Source organism: Panulirus ornatus, chromosome 8 (assembly GCF_036320965.1).
Source record: "Panulirus ornatus isolate Po-2019 chromosome 8, ASM3632096v1, whole genome shotgun sequence".
Classification (NCBI taxonomy): domain Eukaryota; kingdom Metazoa; phylum Arthropoda; class Malacostraca; order Decapoda; family Palinuridae; genus Panulirus; species Panulirus ornatus.
Window position 1 is genome coordinate 43,170,235 of NC_092231.1, and position 18,551 is coordinate 43,188,785.

The 18,551-nt window shown below is 46.2% G+C and overlaps 1 protein-coding gene across 1 annotated transcript in view; it reads right to left on the bottom strand.

Moving 5' to 3' along the window:
* LOC139749915 (chorion peroxidase-like) overlaps positions 1–18,551 on the bottom strand; it is a 50,952-nt gene that overhangs the window by 20,431 nt on the left and 11,970 nt on the right. The window contains exons 2-6 of the mRNA XM_071664329.1: positions 4,732–4,940; positions 4,221–4,380; positions 2,742–2,881; positions 1,007–1,143; positions 419–627 (exon numbers count right to left, since the gene is read on the bottom strand). Of these exons, the coding sequence (XP_071520430.1) occupies positions 419–627; positions 1,007–1,143; positions 2,742–2,881; positions 4,221–4,380; positions 4,732–4,917 (832 nt within the window). The 5' untranslated portion in view covers positions 4,918–4,940. The remainder of the gene's footprint in view (positions 1–418; positions 628–1,006; positions 1,144–2,741; positions 2,882–4,220; positions 4,381–4,731; positions 4,941–18,551) is intronic.

Consider the following 18,551-nt stretch of genomic DNA (forward strand, 5'->3'; position numbering starts at 1 on the left):
AATTAAACTTAATCGTGTAAAAAAGTTTCATATCTGATCAAACATTCAGTAAACAAAGAAGGAACCTGTATTACGTCCTACAATCTACAATCTACGAAATAGATCACTAATACCCGGTCTCTTGCATCAAAACTGCTGACAAACTCACATCAGTCTGAAGCTCACTTCCTTACACTCTTTCACAGCTCCTGCTTCAGCAGCAGTGCTACCCCTTCCTTAGCTCTTGCCCTTAGACCAACCACTGACTTTACTCTTAAGACACTTCTAAACCATTCTTTTCCTTAACCCATGAGCTTTGCTTCACTCAGAACCAGAACGATAGAAAACTCATAAGGAAATAGATAACTTCAAGATCAACCGATCCTGCCGTGTTGGTCGAGTGGGAAAGACCTCAACAGGTAAGGGTGGGAGTGCGCACCGTCGTCGTAGTCGGGCAAGAGGATGCGCTGGAAGGCGGTACCAGCGCGACCCCAGTCCTTGTTGCGACGGTTGTTGCAGGTGGCGTCGAAGGCCCGGTACTTGGTGTCTGGGCACAGAGGCTCCTTCCGGCAGGTGTCAGCGATCACTGTGTTCTGGATGCCAAATCTGGGCAGCCCGAACTCACCCTGAGCCTTTGTCAAATTGAACCTGCCGGAAGAAGAGAAACAAGTGCTTGTCTTAGGCCATGAGACGATCAGAGAAAATTTTCCTTCATTTTTGTGTTTTGCAATACATCAAGTAACCTGGCGAGACCGAACTTTGCAATGCATCAAGTAACCTGGCGAGACCGAACTTTGCAATGCATCAAGTAACCTGGCGAGATCGAACTTAGCAATGCATCAAGTAACCTGGCGAGATCGAACTTTGCAATACATCAAGTAACCGGGTGAGATCGAACTTTGCGATTCATCAAGCAACCTGGCGAGACCGAACTTTGCAATGCATCAAGTAACCTGGCGAGAACAAACTTTGCAATGCATCGAACAGCCTGACGAGACCGAACTTGCAATAGATGAACGTAACTCACTCTTTGACAAGGTTGACTGAGGCGGCCACACTCTTCATGGCGTCCTTGGATTGCTGTACTATGTCGTTTCTCGTCTGGAAGAGCATGGCGTGCAGGGCCACGGGAGATCCCTTCTTTGCTATGATATTTTTCTTCAGCTGTCAAGGTATAATTTGAACGTTAGTCATAATCCTTTTCATTATATCCTTTCATCTCTAGATTAGTCCTCCCATTCTTCTTTTTCCCTCTACATCTAATACAAGTATCCTCTTTGTCAACCTTCCCTCATTCATTCTCTCCATATGTCCAATCAATTTCAACACACCTGCTTTCTCAATCAAAACCTTTTCATTACTGTATATCTCTGTTTCATTTTTTTCTCGATCAAACCACTTCCCAGCATATATGGTCCTTAAACATTTGATTTCCAACACATCCACACTCCTCCGTACAGCCCTATCTATAGTCCATGCCTCGCAACCATATAACATTGTTGGGACTACTATTCCTTCAAACATACCCATTTTTGCCCTCCCAGAAATCGTTGCTTCATATATATATATATATATATATATATATATATATATATATATATATATATATATATACATATCTTCTTTCAAACTATTCGCCATTTCCCGCATTAGCGAGGTAACGTTAAGAACAGAGGACTGAGCCTTTGAGGGACTACCCTCACCTGGCCCAATTCTCTGTTCCTTCTTTTGGAAAATTAAAAAAATAACGAGAGGGGAGGATTTCCAGCCCCCCGCTCCCTCCCCTTTTAGTCGCCTTCTACGACACGCAGGGAATACGTGGGAAGTATTCTTGCTCCCCTATCCCCAGGGATAATATATATATATATATATATATATATATATATATATATATATATATATATATATATATATATATATATATATATTGATCTATTTACTTATTTCATATTCATCTTATATTTATTAAACTTAGTAGCTGTCTCCCGCGTTGGCGAGGTGGCGCACGGAAACATACGAAAAAATGGCCCAACCACCCACATACCCATGTATATACATAAGCGCCCACACACGTACATATACATACCTATACATTTCAACGTATACATGCATATACATACGCAGACATATACACATATACACATGTACATATTCATACTTGCTAGCTTTGAAAGACTAATACAGTGAGAAAAACAGATTATTTGATGAAATGAAAATGATCTATATTAAAAAAAAGCTGAACTATATAATGTAAAAAGAAAGGCGAATGAATCGAAAAATTATGAAACAATAGAACTGAAGCAGAGAAAGACAATCATAAAAGAAGCCAGTAAAGAATAGTAAAGATGAATAAATATGAATCAGTGTCTTAAAGATAAAAGAAAAACTATGCAAATGAATATGAAAGCAGAACCAAGAAGGTAAGAACCAAAGCGTACAGAAAATAATGAACAAAAAACGTGACTGAAAACTCTAAAACAAGAGCCTTGAAATACACATCTCGCGACCTTAACACCCAAGGAATCAGAGGCTCCCTTGAACACAAATGGTAAGGTCCTTAGGGGAGAGGGGGAGGTTACGACCTTTGACCTTACCTTTAAGGCAGCGGGGTTTGGTTTAAAGGTCATTCCATCGTGTTCGAAGAGGCGTATGTGTGTGAGAGAGAGAGAGAGAGAGAGAGAGAGAGAGAGAGAGAGAGAGAGAGAGAGAGAGAGAGAGACAGCTCCCTGGAGGTAAGGGGTGGGGGTGGTCATGCGTCTCACCAGTTCCTCCTCAAAGATCTCCTGCTGGTTGAGCTCCTGGATCCCCTTCTCGCAGGCGTGGTTGATCTCCGGCAGCTGCAGTTCCGGCACCGGAACGAACGGTTCGTCCTCTGGGATTTTGCTGATGAGTCCACCCACGTCTGTCGAGGTGAAACGCTCTTAAAATCCCCCGGATGGAGCTGGTTCTTTCTCATCATCAAGTCTATGGACGTCTAGCGATCCTTAAACAACTATATGACATGATCCGCTGTTACGATGGTTCTCTGTGCAATGTCTAATATGTTACTGTGTAGATACCCAGTTTGCTTGGGCATCGAAGAGATCTTGGATACGATTGCATGTGGACGAACTTTGAAAGAAGGGTTCAAATATGTTCATAAAGGTTCAAATATGTCTACAAGGTTTTAAATGTTTCAAAGCTCATATAGGTCTAAAAGGGTTCAAATGTGTCTGCAAGGCTCATGTAAATCTACAGGGGTGTAGATATGTCTACAAGGTTGTAAATGAACCTATAAAGGCTCAAATATGTCTGCAAGGGTTCAGATGTGTCTCAAGGTTCAAACAAGTATAAAAAGGTTCATGGGTCTAAAAGGTTTCAAATGTGTCTATATGGTTTTAAACGAGTCTTCAAGCGTTCAAATATGTTTATAAGGTTTCAGAATGTGTCTGCAGGTGATAAGAATGTGTCTACAAGGTTGTAAATGAGTCTATAAGAGTTCGAATATATCTTCAAAGGTTCACAGTTGTTCACAAGAGCACAGACTCGATCCCACAGCTGAGCTATGGCTGTGAAGGATATTGTACAAACTCATGGCTGTAAAGGATGTTGCACAGACTTGATACTATAGCCGAATTATAGACTAGAACACCTGTATGATGACGGGAGGTGATCCGTATAAAAAAAACTTTGGATCGTGACGAATGATGATATGTCAATCTGGTTATCGTATTTGATCTCAGACATCTATTGATCTCCCCCTTACCATAGTAAAAGATGACAGTCTTAGCATTTCCTCTCCCTTAAATCTGTCGATATATAAATCATATATAGATCATAAAACGAAATGTAGACGAGTTTCCATCAGTGTTTCAGTGGATTCCTCAAATCCATCTAATGACCATACAGTGATCATGGAGATCTGGAGGGAATCTTCACCTCGTTCCAATTCACTCTATCCCGTGCACGCCTTTCATCCTCCTGCACGTTCAGAGCCCGATCACTCAAAATCTTTCCATCTCCAATTTGGTCTCCCCGTTCGCACACACACACACACACACACACACACACACACACACACACACACACACACACACACACATATCCTCTTTGTTAACCTCTCCTCACTCATTCTCTTCACATGTCCGAGCCGTTTCAGCATACCCTCTTCGGCTCTCGCAACCACAAGCTTCTTCTTACCCCTACATTTGTCTACTACGTCCGTAGGTCGACGACCCGCTGCTCTACAGTGGTGGACTGACCTTGACTAGGCCGTTTGGTGGGAGGGCAACATACGCCCTGCTGGCCCTCCTGGATGGTGCAGGGGGATCTCGACAGCTCGGCGATCTCAGCGAAAAAGGTGGCACACTGTACCAGCAGACGACACGTCCCCTGCACCCCGGCGTAAGACGTGCAGCTCACCTGCGACAGGAAATACAAATTTGGTTCACTTGATTCACCTTCTCAGCTCCTTTCTTACCCTCCCTCCCTTTTACACCCCCCCCCACACACACACACACCTCTACCCCTTAAGCAAGGCGGTCAAGCCTTTGAGGGCGTTCAACTCAAAGCCTTTGACCTGACCCGTACAGACGGGGTCAGATAGACAGCGACCTTCCACAACTTTTGATGGCCAACTTGACATGCGTCATTTGGCCGTTCTTACAACCCGAAACATAACACGTTGGAACTCGCGCGATTACCGAGAGTAAGAAATGCTTGGAAAGGAGAAGAGACGGGGCGACTGATCGAGAGATGCACAAGAACCCTCACCTCAGGTAATGGTTTTTCAGTAGGGAAGAAGATGCTGTCGTCTACGTCGCTCCCTGCTCCTCCGCCACCGCCCTCTCTGGGTACCGGAGCACCGTCAGGGAAGTTGATCTGGCCAGCCGATAGTGTGACGGCTACGGCCATTACTGCCACCACGACTCCTCCCGCTGTCCTTAGCGTCACATGCATCCTCCCGCGTCACGACGGCCAAACTGCGAAGAGGAAATCCGTTGATGCAAATGTCTGAAAACTGTATCATGACTACCTACTGTGGGAGCCATTCACATCCACCAGCGGGCGTTACCGGATTCCGCCTGCTTGTGGTTACGCCGAGGGGTCGGGTCGTCGGAGCACAATCTCGTCGGAGAACTTCTCACTCCAAAGAAAGTCCGTCGTTTCTCCTGCTACTGATTGCAGTGCAGCCTTGAAGTTGCTGGATCCCCCGAAAAAAAAATTGGGTCGTGGGGTTATATAATAATGACAATGATACTATTGATACTACTACTACTACTACTATATTACTACTACTACCACTACTGCTACTACTACTACTACTACTACTACTACTACTGATAATAATAATAATAATAATAATAATAATAATAATAATAATAATAAAATAATGATAATAATAAAAATGATAATAATAATAATAATAATAATAATAATAATAATAATAATGATATTAATAATAATAATTATAATAATAATAATAATAATAATAATAATAATAATAATAATGATAATAATAATAATGTAATGATAATAATGATAACAATAATGATAATGATAATAATAATAATAATGATAATAAGAAACCCGTCATCGAGACTATCACCAGGTATGGTTGTATTAGACACTGCCTCTCTATTGCTGTGTATATCCAGAACTGGAGGTACGGAAGGTGTGGTCTTGTACGAAAAAGAACCTTCTTAGACCACAGTGGTCTCCCACCAGAGCTTTGGTCCGCAGAAGCTTGAGGCCCAGTGATGGGGTGACCAACTGGTGAGGTGACCTCGATTATGTATGGTCTGCAGGAGTGTGGTCTGAAGAACACTTGGCGGGTATATTTCAGGCCAAGACTTGTAGAGGAGTAGGGACTAACTGAGCAAAGATGCAGACCCGGGTGAACTTGGTGTCCACAAGGGATTCTTTGTGACTGACACTATCACCTTTTCCCGTCCGTCGGCTTTTTACACGAGAACTGGAGTTTTCACTCATGGAATTGGAGGGCGATACCTCCCTCCCTCAGGACAGTGAGACGGTCGTCACCCAAGGCCTCCCTGTGTGGTGTGTGAAAGATCAAGGCCACTCGAATGATTCAGCAGATATGACCATCCTTCAGCTAACTCTGTAACCTCTTGTGCCGATGAGGTAAAGTTCATACAGCTTAAGAGTAAAGCATAAGCGTATATGATAGGCTAATATTTTCGTAATGACCGCCAGTAGATGGAGGAGACGGGAAAATTAAACGAGAACTCCACTTAAATGCCAGACTATCGAAGCTTCTATTTTTTATGTTAGCTGAGACGGCACGGGTACCTGACTGCCCTAATCAAGGCCATCTCATCAACGCTATATATATATATATATATATATATATATATATATATATATATATATATATATATATATATATATATATATATATATATTCCTATGAGTCCACGGGGAAAATGAAACACGAAAAGTTGCCAAGTGCACTTTCGTGTAATAATCACATCATCAGGGGAGACACGAGAGAAATATTAATCAGTTGATATACAACGGAGAGACGTAGCTAGGACGCCATTCGGTAAACATGCGATTGTCCAATTGGACAGCTGGGTTCATTGTAGACCGACTGCCGCAACCAGGATTCAAACCTGTGCACTCGACTTCGGGCGGCCCATGAACTGCGTCATGGTTCCTCCGCTAACCGTTACACCACGGAGATCCAATTCTCTACAGCTTCCACCTCGAAGTCCCATGAGTGGCTGCAAGTGATGCTACGTCACCAGCGAGACCATCAACCCCAAGGATGAAGATCCTACTCGTAGAAAGTGGACTCTGGCAGCCTGAAGTCTACTTATCCTGTGTCCCGTAAAGATGAGGCTCAAATCTCGCAACCTTAGTTGGCAACTCCTGCCGATGGGCTGGCGTGGCTGCACTGAATGCAAATGGACCTCCGTGGTGTAGCAGTTAGCGTTCCTGACCATGACGCATTCACGGGCCGTCCACGGTCGGGCACATAGGTTCGAATCCTGGTTGTGATGCTCGGTCCACAGTCAACTCCTAGGGGTTGGTCAATAAAATGGGTACCTGGCTCAGGCTAGGATATATATGTATACATATATAGCGTTAATGGAATGGCCTTGATTAGGGCCTCAGCTGCCCGTGCCGTCTCAGCTAACATTAAAAAAGATGTTATTCTCAACCTGCGTCGATGGAAATGTGGTCAAAGTCCACGCCGACGGAACAGTGTTAGAATCACTGTTATTATAAATTCCGGCCAGAAGCTACCAACATCGTGTGCATCATCTCAACTACAGGCACGTCTAAACCACCGTAAGAGTGTTAGGTGTTGGCAACACGGTTGAAAATGAATCCAGAGGGACAGGAGCTGGTAACACTGCAGGCAACAGTGGTTTGGTAATTACACAGTTCCTACCACAACACAAACGTTGCCAATATCACCCTCATCGGCGGCACAGGGTTGTATGTTACCAGCGCTGTTACCAGTCCTATTATAACCAACAAGATGGTGAATGCGTCACTACAACATGGCAGGAACCGGTTATGTTACCCCCACATTGTACCTACTGGATCCACAACACCGTAACAATTCTGGTGACGTCGTCGGTAACAGAGGAACAACGATGAGCTCAATGTTACCCACATTACAAGTCAACAGAGGATTTTGTCCACGTACTTTCATCCCTCGTTTCCCCAGCATCGTTCCTTCTGTGGAGCGCCCCACTTGAAGGTGCTACTGCTGCCTCTCCTACGCCTGATGGCGCACTTGTGCTAAATCTGCTCGGTGTCCCCTACGTCAGGATTATCCTCTCCAAGGACCACCATGCCAAGGTAGGGTCCGTGTTGCTCACTTGGTTCTCGAGAGTGAACCTCGTCAGTGTCAGGAACCGCCTTGATCGGGTGTGTCAAATCATCATTAATCGGCCGGAGGGAATGTTGCCAAGTCAGCCTATCCTTACAGAAGGGCAAGTGTGAGCCTGGAAGGTGTCTCGAGAAAGGAACATTATGGAACAACTAGATCGTACTTTAAGCTGTCATTCATCACCATGTTTCAGCCATAAGGTACAACAATCCACCAATGCATCTGGCATACCTAAATGCTTCCTTCCCCCCTCAACCAACCTCCTGTGCTCCCCTGCGACCAGTATTCAACCATCAGTAGACACTGTCGGTGAACTTCTGAGCTTGACTGATGATGGGCAAGTGATATGACTTGTCAATCGGTCAGTTAGTCCAGACTTTGGACACCGATAATGGCATGAGTCTTGTCTTATCTCTATCTCCATGTTCACATCCCTAACACGATGGTTCTACCCTCGTGCGTGATGAGGTGGTCTCTGACCTGACCCCGTGCAAGGGCGTGACCTGAAGGTGTAGATATGTGTCCACAGGCGTAGATGAGTGTCCCTAGGAGTGAAGATGTGTGTTTGGGCAGCAGGATTCATACTGTTGGTCATGATGGTGATGGGAGTGGGGGATGGTGATGGCAGAGACTTCAATGATAAAGGCGATGGTGAGGATGATGATACTGCAGTTGGTTGGGGGATCATGATGATGATAATGATGATGATGATGATGATGATGATGAAAGATGATAATGAAGCTACCAGCATACATGCACATGGAAGACGTAGGAGAAAGATCTGTGGTTGAGGAAACTCATTCAGGAATGACTGGGAAGTCCGTCTACCCTGGAGACGTCCATCCTCGGGGCATCATGGCCACTATCCCAGGATGTGCGCTGTGCTCCTGCCGCTACTGCAGGTGTGTGTGTGTGGCTCCCCGCTCGGCGCGTAACAGAAGCTTCTGTTCCCCGGATGTTGCGATCGCAAGACCTTCATCAACTTGTCCTTGAGTGTCCGGTGTTGTCACCCTAGCATCTTCGTCATCACGGAGCATCTTCGTCATCACGGACATCATAATATGCTCTCCAAAAGTGAAGACAAATAGGCTGTCTAATTATCGAATTAACAACAAAATAAATAAATACACGCGTAAACACCCCCACAAAAGCAGTGACACACACGCATAAACACCCCCACAAAAGCAGTGACACACACGCATAAACACCCACAAAAACAGTGACACACATGCATTAACACCCCACAAAAACAGTGACACACACGCATAAACACCCCACAAAAACTGTGACACACTCGCAAAAACACCAACAAAAACACATACACACACACACACACATGAATACATACACAAGGCACCTAAGGCCGTCGATGGCCGTAAAACCCAACAAACAACAACAAACTAAGGCCGGCTGCAACAGCGGTCGTGGCTACAGCACAGAATTACCTGCGACCTCCTCCGTCCGGCCTCGCAACACCCCCGCAGGCAGCGTGTGCCTCCTCGACTGGAATCCCTCCCTCACCCTGGTGACGGTACACTCGCCTCCCTCCCTCACCCTGGTGACGGTACACTCGCCTCCTTCCCTCCCTCACCCGAGTGACGGTACACTCGCCTCCTTCCCTCCCTCACCCTAGTGACGGTACACTCGCCTCCTTCCCTCCCTCACCCTAGTGACGGTACACTCGCCTCCCTCCCTCACCCTGGTGACGGTACACTCGCCTCCCTCCCTCACCCTGGTGACGGTACACTCGCCTTCCCTCCCTCACCCTGGCGACGGTACACTCGCCTCCCTTACCCTGGCGACGGTACTTGATGCATCCCGCTACATGTAGCAACGAGCGATATATCAGCTACAGTGATCGATTCAGTTGTCAGCTGATAAACAAACACAAACCATTCGTCGCTGCAGCGATCTCAGGAAGTGCACTAAAGTACACCGGTGAATTGCCTGGACTTCCCTGATCCGCTCGACCAAAACAAGAACCTTCTGCCGGGCCGAGAGATCTTACCGTGACGCCCCGAGACAACCACACAAGGGAACACTCTGTAATCCACGAGGACAACACACACACACACACACACACACACACGAATAAACTCCAAGCAAATCATTGCCATATATCATTGTCAATTGTAGTTACACGTCAGAAGATATAGGTAATCAGGGATAAGCCTTAAGAAGTCACGTGTCTATATATATATTCCTATGAGTCCACGGGGAAAATGAAACACGAGAAGTTCCCAAGTGCACTTTCGTGTAATAATCACATCAGGGGAGATACAAGAAAGAAATATAAGTCACTTAATATACAACGAAGAAACGCCATTTGGTGGTAAACACGTGATTGTCCAAGGGTAGAAAGAATACTTCCCACGTATTCCATGCGCGTCGTAGAAGGTGACTAAAAGGACAGGGAGCGGGGGACTGGAAATCCTTTCCTGTCGTTTTTAAGAAGGAACAGAGAAGGGGGCCAAGTGAGGATTTTCCTCATAGGCTCAGTCCTCTGTTCTTAACGCTACCTCGCTAACATGGGAAATGGCGAAAAGTATGAAAAAATAAATAAATAAATATATATATATATATATATATATATATATATATATATATATATATATATATATATATATATATTCAGGCAGTTATTCCCCAAACCTGAGTGTCAACAGAGACTGATTCCTCAATAGCCTAACATTTTACCTGCTTGACGATATCCTGTCGGCTAGAAGAGCGTCGTGTCTTGTTTGTTGCCCGACAGACATGACTTGTTGCGTCGCTTCCCAACCCTCGCGAGCATTAGCATAATCGTCTTGGCTTTATTCCTTTTCTTTTGCTGACGAGTTCGTCGCCACAATCTTCGTCATAGATAAGCCCAAAGGTCTCTTATCTCGATCTAGGTATCCAGGGATGCACTTGAAGATCAATACTGTTTCCAACCTTATCATCATACTTCCCCAGACTTGTGATCTTAGTTCTTTCGTACCAGACCCTCTCATCATCCGCTGTCTTCACTAAGTTATCCTCATGTATCCTCAGACCTATAGTTACCACCCAGAGCCCCACTGGTACATAGACAATGAAGCCTTGTAAACTGAAAGACAAGAAAAATGACTGTAATTACAGTCTACCACCGATAACAGACGCTCTTCAAGGTTCAGCACGAAGGAGGGAACAGCGTCGGGAGGAGCTTAGGAACGTAGGATTTGATTTCAGCATCGTATGTGAGAGATGGCTAGCAAACAACTGGTCCAAGGAAAGAGGCTTTGTGAACACCGGTCAACTGGCTTTGCTTGATGGCAGCTCGCCACGGAATTAGGAGGCGACCCTGACTATCATAGACTGTGTGCTGGTAGGAGGAGGAGGACGAGTCTGGAGGACAACAGGTGGGAGAGGTGGGTGCTGATGAGGGTCAGGGTGAGTAATAAAGGTGTGGGGCGGGGGGTTGTAGTGAGGGAGGGAGATGGGGAGTGGAAGTAAAGACGAAGAATTGATGATCTTGAGCAAATGAGAGTGGAGGTTACTGGGGTGCGCGTATGCATATAAGACGACAATGGAAGAGACTGTGAAGCTGGCAGATATAAGAAGAAGGGAGGTGTAGACCTCGAGCAAGACGGGAAGAACCGGAGATTTCACACCAAGGAAGTGAAACGCGAAGGAAGTGGTTAAACAGAAGGGGAAACTGAGACGAGGAAGGTCGGGGTCAGACGTGGAGGTCTGTTGGTGGCAGGACAGACTCCGGTGGGTCAGGGCTGGCTGTGGCATCAGTCACAGCAAAGAGCGCGGCCCCGTGGCATCTTCTCACCGCAATACAAATGACTTATGACGTCCTGAAGGTGACTTGAGGAGCGAACAGAAATAGAAAGTATTGCCGTGCGTCAAACAGCGCATATATGTATATATATCCCTGGGGATAGGGGAGAAAGAATACTTCCCACGTATTCCCTGCGTGTCGTAGAAGGCGACTAAGAGGGAAGGGAGCGGGAGGCTGGAAATCCTCCCCTCTCGTTTCTTTTTTTTTTTTTTCCAAAAGAAGGAACAGAGAAGGGGGCCAGGTGAGGATATTCCCTCAAAGGCCCAGTCCTCTGTTCTTAACGATACTTCGCTAACGCGGGAAATGGCGAATAGTATGAAAGAAAATATATATATATATATATATATATATATATATATATATATATATATATATATATATATTTTTTTTTTTCTTACTATTTGCCATTTCCCGCGTTAGCGAGGTAGCGTTAAGAACAGAGAACTGGGTCTTAGAGGGAATATCCTCACCTGACCCCCTTCTCTGTTCCTTCTTTTGGAAAATTAAAAAAAAACAAGAGAGGGGAGGATTTCCAGCCACCCGCTCCCTCCCCTTTTAGTCGCCTTCTACGACACGCAGGGAATACGTGGGAAGCATTCTTTCTCCCCTATCCCCAGGGATAACATATATATATATATATATTCCTATGAGTCCACGGGGTAATGAAACACGATAAGTTACCAAGTGCACTTTCGTGTAATAATCACTTCACAAGGTGAGACACATGAGAGAAATACAAGTCAGTTGCTCATATCATATATTTCTCTCTTGTATCTCCCCTGATGATGTGATTATCACACGAAAGTGCATTTGGGAACTTGTCGTGTTTCATTTCCCCGTGGATTCATAGGAATATCTTGATCACGAGCAAAATTGTGATCCTTTCCAATATATATATATATATATATATATATATATATATATATATATATATATATATATATATATATATATATATATATATAAAGGCCCCTAACAGCAGAGACTGACTCGATCCTGGGAACTGGTTACACCGCTGTATCATCGTTAATGGACGAAAAGATCACAATCTTGTCTGACTCCAAAGGGGTTATCATTTCCCTGCTCCTGGCTGAAGGGCAGTTTTGAAGTTAATGGAGTCCCCTCAAAAAAAAAAGGGGGGGGGGAGGGGGGTTCCTGGGATTATACTGTAAAATTCAACGAAAGATTATAAACAAAGGTATACAAAACACACACACACACACACACACACACACACACACACACACACACACACATTACCTGCTGTAATTACCTATTTGTACAGTTGGGGTTCTAGACCGGTGGGGGCCCCCATCTCCATCAAGACATAACCCCTCATCATTTCTCTACATGCTGCTGTCAGCATCTACCATACCCTCTTGCAGTATATTCCGTTTTCTTCCACCATTCTTATACTTGACAAATATTTCTTCTTTGCCTGTTTCCAAACGAATTTCTTGCTCGATTTCATGTTATGTTCTGTGGCTGTTCTGTCCCTGCATCTATCGAAGAACTGTGTGTGTGTGTGTGTGTGTGTGTGTGTGTGTGTGTGTGTGTGTACTATTATCTACATATATCTTTTCTCATTTTCCTACGTCTTGTTTCATGTCTCTCCGTACGAGAAATCGTTTTTTTTTTTCATTTTCTTCTTTCTTATTTTTCTTCCTATCAGCCAACACTCTGACACTGGTTTAACGAGGATGGGTCTGGCTTGAGACGTGGGGTTAGGTGAAAGGCTAGCGGTGTCAAGGGCGAATTAAATTTAGCTGTTTGGACGGTGTAGCGACGGGAGGGTGTAGCGACGGGAGGGTGCAGCGACGGGAGGGTGTAGCGACGGGAGGGTACAGCGGCGGGAGGGTGTAGCGACGGCAAGGTGTAGCGGCGGGAGGGTGTAGCAACGGGAGGGTACAGCGTTGGGAGGGTGTAGAGACGGGAGGGTGCAGCGACGGGAGGGTGTAGCGACGGGAGGGTGCAGCGACGGGAGGGTGTAGCGACGGGAGGGTGTAGCGACGGGAGGGTGCAGCGACGGGAGGGTACAGCGCCGGGGGGGTTAGCGACGGGAGGGTGTAGCGACGGGAGGGTGTAGCGACGGAGCGCTTGCCGGGGAGTGAAGACGAGTCTGTCGAAGATGAAGCGAAGATGCGATGGTCAAGGGTGTGAAGATGACTTTGATGGCGTCTACCTCCCTAGTGAAAGTGATAGTGGGCGAGACTGCGGACAGTGAAAGTGAGGTGAAGTGACAGTGAAAGGCACAGTCTGTACAATATTCGTTTATGCAAAGTCGTCGTCTGCTGAGGCTCAGAACCCACGATTCTCATATCTGACAGTCGTGTGCCAGCGGCTCGCTGGTGTCAGATGGACCTGAAGCTCCGTCAACGACAGCGTTCATGCACACATCAAACCCTCTTAGGTTTCCGCAGTTCCATGGCGTATGGTAAGTCCATGACGCAATTTCCGTGCCTGACAGAACCTCATTAACCACTCAAGGAATCTTAACCAGAGACGACCTGACAAGGCATCATCATAAACTCCAATCATGACAAGAGGAGCCTAACTTCCATGGCAACCTTGTTGACACAGAGATGTTCGCCTGCCAATAACAGGCAGGTGAACCCATGTATTACACTCGGCAGCAGCAGTACCAGCAGCTGCCACCCAAGGACAAATCAAGCGGGCGACGAGACATACCTTACAGCTACTGGGATGACTACATTCTCCAGGCTCTCTGTTCTTTTCCATCCGACCCATATAACAAGAGACCAGCCCTTCACTTTCCTGGTTATCGCATCACTGTGATGAAGTCACAACCCGGACATCATAGAGGATCCGAGACTGGCGTCTTTTCAAGTAGAGACTGGGATAATCTGACATAAATATTGCAGGAAGATCGTATCTGCTCGTTGCTGTGAACTTCTACGATAAAAAGGACTTTTAGGAGAGTTGGCCGTATTGAGAAACTGATTCAGGAAATAGGAAGAGGAAGACTAAAAGGGATATTGGTAGGTATAGTTGAGCCAGACGCTGCCAAATACCTTATAGGTGTCAAGGATCACTCATAAAGATTCAATAATATTACTAGTAGACTTTGAACTGCCAGAGTCATGCTGGTGACACGTGCCTTGTGTTATATCTTACAAACCCTTTGAGCGATTGTTCTGAAACTTCACAGAGACAGAAAAGTGTCCATTTCTTCTGTTGTATTGTACAAATACTTATCCTGTTACGAAAACGCAGACGATGTCTCTTTTTCACACCTTCGCCCGTCGAGTTAGTGCGAGATTTTGAAAATATTCCTTGATATTCATACATGTTCCATGACAACGTCAAAAGTTCCTTCACTTTTTTTTTTACGAAACTTGAATTACAATCGATGAAGTCAGGTCGACGTTGGTTTTTCTAGACCCAGCAGGAAGATGCAAAAGCTGGAAGCACCTGCGTTGAGGTATCACCATTAGATAAATGTGCTACACAGGACTCGCCACAAGAAGGTGGTTGCGTGATGACGCATCTTCTCCAATAACATCTTATGTACAGCATTTCTTATTCCTCCCAGCGCGGCCGAGGGTTGGAGGTACTTGAGCGACCGCGTACGCACGAAGCTGGCAGCTTCCAGGACTAGTCCCTACGCGCTTACACTATACCAGGCAACACCTGCAGTTTTCTGCTGGGCAGCGAGGCACTCGCTTAGCTATTTTTAGAGTATGACGGGAGAGTTTGTCCCTCCCTCATTCCACCCGTCACTGTGGGCTGCCGGCCTTCAAGCCTACCCAACAGCAGAAAACCGGCAGACAGGTCCTACTTGATAGGCATCAGAGCCTAATAAGACAGCAGTGATGAAACACAAAGCAGTGATCATTATCCGAGACTTTTGTCGCTAACTCAGGCAGCAGTGACTAGCCTAGAAACAGTGACAAACCTGAGAAATAGTGACTGACTGACTAGCGAAGCAGCAGTGACTGACATACTACCCAAGAAACAGTGACTAGCAGACTAGCCAAGCAACAGTGACTGGCACACTACTCAAGCATATGTGACTGACAAACTAACCAAGCAGCAGTGTCATATTATCCTACCAGCGGTGTCAGACCATCCAATCAGTAGATAGTGACTGGCCAGCCAAGAAGCAGAACCCCGCCTTCATATCTAATTCCCGAAACTAAAGCAGAATATCCAATATTAGGGTCTGAGGAGAGTCGAACCGGATGAGCCTTGCGTGGTCCACCAAGCCTCAGGGGCGACCAAGTTTAACGTCAGGACCAACACACTTGCTCTTCTGTTGTTGTTCGTGTGTTCAGAATTATCGTTCGAAAGAAAAATGAATTAGATGAATAATTCCTAATTCACATTGCCTTATAGGGTTAATATACCGTTCACTGACGACAAAAAATAAATGTATAATTCAGTTCCAAGTAACGAAGGCTCGCCATCTGAATGTCCATCCAGACATGAATGTATCAGATCTTTAAGTTCAAAATAAACAAAAGCGGGACATAGGCCAACTCGGACCCTTCTGTCAGTGCTTCATATACATATACATCATACACACACACACACACACACACACACATATATATATATATATATATATATATATATATATATATATATATATATATATATATATATATATATATATATATATATCCCTGGGGATAGGGGAGAATGAATACTTCCCACGTCTTCCCTGCGTGTCGTACAAGGCGACTGAAAGGGGAGGGAGCGGGTGGCTGGAAATCCTCCCCACTCGTTTATTTTTTTAATTTTCCAAAAGAAGGAACAGAGAAGGGGGCCAGGTGAGGATATTCCCTCAAAGGCCCGTCCTCTGTTCTTAATGCTACCTTGCTAACGCGGTAAATGGCGAATAGTATGAAAGAAAGATATATATATATATATATATATATATATATATATATATATATATATATATATATATATATATATATATATATATCAATTCCCAGACCAGTTTAGAGTCACCTCCTGCAGTGCAGGATTAGATGGTCGTATGGAGACACGAGAGCTGAGCTGAGAAGCGTTCGTCGTAGGCCAGCGAGCTCAGGGGAAAACCCAAGGTACACCCGACCCCAGCCGTCCGGGGCCAGGTAAGCGCTCACCTCACCAACCCACTCCTCAGGGATCGGTTTACTAGTAAAACAGGAAATTTCCGGACCAGATGCGCAAATTCTCCCTGCTGAGGAGACAGAAGGGCCACACGACTGTAAAATGCATGAAACTGTACATACATTCATCGTGCTGGCAGATATATAAACGAAGAGAAACTAACCTTCAGATGAACTCAAGAGTTCTTCCACGTTGTCTTGCAGAAGGCTTGAGCAAGTGGATTATCCATGACGAATGTATGATATCGTACGCATATATATACATATACATATATATATATATATATATATATATATCCCCCCCCCCACTCCGCCCGCGCCCCCAGCCCCCCCCCGCCCCCCCCGCTCCCGACACCCCACCCACCCCCCCCAAAGACCAGCGCCATCCCCCCCTCCGCCGATATTATACGCGAGACCCCCCAACCCCCCCCCCCCCACCCCAGCCACCCCCATCCCCCCCCCCGCCACATCCCCCCCCCCCCACGCCCACAACCCCTCCCCCTCCCCTCCCCAACACACACCCCCCCCACCCCCGCCGCCCCGCCCCACGCCCTCCCCCCCCCCCCCGCCCCGCCCACCTCCACCCTCCCCGTCACTCCCCACCCCCCCCCCCCCCCCCCCCCCCCCCCCCCCCCCCCCCCCCCCCCCCCCCCCCCCCCCCCCCCCCCCCCCCCCCCCCCCCCCCCCCCCCCCCCCCCCCCCCCCCCCCCCCCCCCCCCCCCCCCGCCTACCCACCGGGCCTGGTATACCACGACCCACAGGACCCTAAACCGGACCCTATAGCGCCCTTCTCCCTGCTGCGGGAAGCAGAATGGCACACTACAGATAAACTGCCTGAACTGTACATACATTCATCGTGCGGGGCAAAATTAAAAACCGAAAGAAACAAACCCTTTCAGAGGGAACTCAGAGTTCTTCCACGTTGTCTTGCAGAAGGCTTGAGCCAGTGGATTATCCATGACGAATGTAGGGAAATCGTACGCATATATAAACATATACATAATATATATATAATATATATATATATATTTTTTTTTTTTTTTTTTTTTACTTTGCCCGCTGTCTCCCGCGTATGCGAGGAAGCGCCAGGAAACAGCCGAAAGAAAATGGCCCAACCCCCCCCTAATAATACACATGTACGATACACACGTCCACACACGCAAATATACATACCGTAAAAAACACAACCTTCCATGGTTACCCCCAGGACGCTTCACATGCCTTGATTCAATCCACTGACAGCACGTCAACCCCTGTATACCACATCGCTCCAATTCACTCTATTCCTTGCCCTCCTTTCACCCTCCTGCATGTTCAGGCCCCGATCACACAAAATCTTTTCACATCCATCTTTCCACCTCCAATTTGGTCTCCCTCTTCTCCTCGTTCCCTCCACCTCCGACACATATATCCTCTTGGTCAATCTTTCCTCACTCATTCTCTCCATGTGCCCAAACCATTTCAAAACACCCTCTTCTGCTCTCTCAACCACGCTCTTTTTATTTCCACACATCTCTCTTACCCTTACGTTACTTACTCGATCAAACCACCTCACACCACACATTGTCCTCAAACATCTCATTTCCAGCACATCCATCCTCCTGCGCACAACTCTATCCATAGCCCACGCCTCGCAACCATACAACATTGTTGGAACCACTATTCCTTCAAACATACCCATTTTTGCTTTCCGAGATAATGTTCTCGACTTCCACACATTCTTCAAGGCTCCCAAAATTTTCGCCCCCTCCCCCACCCTATGATCCACTTCCGCTTCCATGGTTCCATCCGCTGACAG